The sequence below is a fragment of the Oratosquilla oratoria genome, unplaced genomic scaffold, assembly GCF_046742065.1.
Source record: "Oratosquilla oratoria isolate Oo_2021 unplaced genomic scaffold, ASM4674206v1 SCAFFOLD55, whole genome shotgun sequence".
In the NCBI taxonomy this organism is placed as follows: domain Eukaryota; kingdom Metazoa; phylum Arthropoda; class Malacostraca; order Stomatopoda; family Squillidae; genus Oratosquilla; species Oratosquilla oratoria.
This window is the reverse complement of record NW_027467719.1, coordinates 27,218-30,000: the sequence shown is the minus strand read 5'-3', so window position 1 is coordinate 30,000 and position 2,783 is coordinate 27,218. Positions and strand designations below refer to the sequence as shown.

At 38.3% G+C, this 2,783-nt stretch overlaps 1 protein-coding gene across 1 annotated transcript; it reads right to left on the bottom strand.

Annotated features, from left to right (window-relative positions):
• Positions 1 to 246: 246 nt before the first annotated feature.
• Positions 247 to 594, bottom strand: LOC143023686 (uncharacterized). The gene has a single exon (XM_076182298.1). The coding sequence runs from the start codon at positions 592 to 594 to the stop codon at positions 247 to 249; it is 348 nt and encodes a 115-aa protein (XP_076038413.1).
• Between the last annotated feature and the right edge of the window lie 2,189 nt (positions 595 to 2,783).

The following is a 2,783-nucleotide window of genomic DNA, read 5'->3' as shown; positions in this document are numbered from 1 at the left end:
TCGCTGTACAAATTCCAGCACGGATTCCACTCCAAGTTCTGCCCGTATCACTTCGTTTCTAATTCTGTCCCTTCTTGTCACGCCATATACAATCCTCAAAACCCTCATTTCTGCTGCCCCTATTCTGCTCTCAGTGTTTGTTGTTAGTTTCCATGTTTCGGCTCCGTACGTCAGTATTGGTCGTAAAATTGTAGTGTACAAAAGTGTTTTTACTCTTCTTGGAATTGTTCTTTCCTTCAGCAGTGGCTACAGTAGGTTGCCTTGTGCGCTCATCTTTCCAATTCTACTATTAATTTCACGTTCCATAAGTTCCATACCATTGAAATTTACACCTAAGTATTTAAACTCTTCCGTCTCTCTCAGTACATCATTTCCTACTCTTAGCACACTCTCACTCTCTTCTCTTGATACGGTCATGATTTCACAATTCTCAATATTCAGTCTTAGTCCATATTCATTCAACGCATTATTCCATCTATTGAATGATTCTTGTAGCTCTTCCAGATTTTGACTTGGCAGTGCCACATCATCGGCATATACCAGTGTGACCACTCTGTCTTCAACCCTGTTTACATTCTTCAATATACAGTCCATGTATTGTGCAAAAAGTAAGGGAGACAGTACTCCTCCTTGTCTGACCCCAGTTATATATATATATGTATATATATATATTTATTTATATATGTATATGTATGTATGTATATATATATATACTGTATATACATATATATATATATATATATATATATATATATATATTGGGGTGTATATATATATATATATGTGTGTGTGTGTGTGTGTATGTATGTATATTAGCCAAATTACCCGCGCGTTGCTGCGAGTTCGTGAATCATCCCTAACCTAACCATACCCCACCTAACTTTAACCCTTAACCTTAACCAAAATATATTTTTTTAATGAAACATAGTTATCCAAGTACCTGGAGTGATAGGGTATCAGAATATATATGGTTATGGGGGTCTATCTACAAAACCCTAGGAGGAGTTCGTAAACATACGAACAAACAAACAAACAAATAAATAAATTGACATACAAATGAAAGATAGTAATCCAAGTACCTTGGGTTATAAGGTTTCAGAATATATATGATTATAGGAGTCTATCTGCAAAAACCTAGGAGGAGTTCGTGAATAATCTCTAACCTAACCATACTCCACCTAACAGACAGACAGACAAATGAAAGATAGTTTTCCAAGTACCTTGGGTTACAAGGTTTCAGAATATATATGGCTATAGGGGTCTATCTGCAAAAACCTAGGAGTAGTTCGTGAATAATCACTCACCTAACCATAACCCACCTAATTTTAACCCTTATCCCTAACTTTTTTGGAAATGAAATATAGTTATCCAAGTACCTGGAGGGATAGGGTATCAGAATATATATGGTTATGGGGGTCTATCTACAAAACCCTAGGAGGAGTTCGGGATTAAACAAACAACCAGACAGACAGACAGAGGCTACTACTTTATTATAGTTGATATATATATATATATATATATATATATATATATATATATATATATATATATATATACTAGCCATATTACCCGCGCGTTGCTGCGAGTTCGTGAATCATCCCTAACCTAACCATACCCCACCTAACTTTAACCCTTAACCCTAACCAAAATATATTTTTTAAAATGAAACATAGTTATCCAAGTACCTGGAGTGATAGGGTATCAGAATATATATGGTTCTGGGGGTCTATCTGCAAAATCTTAGGAGGAGTTCATGAACATACAAACAAACAAACAAACAAATTGACAGACAAATGAAAGATGGTAATCCAAGTACCTTGGGTTATAAGGTTTCAGAATATATATGGTTATAAGGGTCTATCTGCAAAAACCTAGGAGGAGTTCGTGAATAATCTCTAACCTAATCATACCTCACCTAAATTTAACCCTTAACCCTAACCAAAATATATATATTTTTGAAAATGAAATATAGTTATCCAAATACCTGAAGTGATAGGATATCAGAATATACGGTATATGGTTATGGGGGTCTATATACAAAACACTAGAAGTTCCTGAACAATCAAATAAACAAACAAATAAGCAGAGAGACAAATGAAAGATAGTTTTCCAAGTAACTTGGGTTATATGTTTTCAGAATATATATGATTATAGGGGTCTATCTGCAAAAACTTAGGAGTAGTTCATGAATCATGAACCTGGAGGGATAGCGTATCAGAATATATATGGTTATGGGGGTCTATCTGCAACCCCCCAGGAGGAGTTCGTGATCAAACAAACAAACAGACAGACAGACAGACAGAGGCTACTACTTTATCATAGTAGATATATACATACATACATACAAATACCAAAGGCTTCTTCCCTCTACACGGGGGGTAGCCAAAAAGAAAAAGGCACAGAAACCACTCCCACCCATTCCACCTCCCACACACTCCACTCCCCTCCACCCTCCTCCCTCCCTCTTATCTTGGCACCTCCTGGATGACGGGTCATCCCTACATCCTGTCCACTGCCCTGGGTCAGAAGCAGTGTCGCAAGACGCAGCACATCCACAGCAAGGCCGCTTCATAAATTCGGCGACCCCCCCTCTCCGTCCCCCCATGCAGAAAAGGAGAAGACGGGGAGAAATCCCTTTGGGCTGCGTCAATCTTTTTTCTCATACATACTTCCACACCCCCCATCCCCCACCCACTCCCCCTCATGCATCACAGCATCATCAATACACAACCCCTCTCCATTCACCCCTATCTTCTGTCCTCTCCCGTCCTTCCTCCACAGAC

Bases quoted from the DNA above. Each gene is read 5' to 3' on its own strand.
- LOC143023686 (XM_076182298.1), bottom strand. From the start codon at position 594: ATGGACTGTATATTGAAGAATGTAAACAGGGTTGAAGACAGAGTGGTC.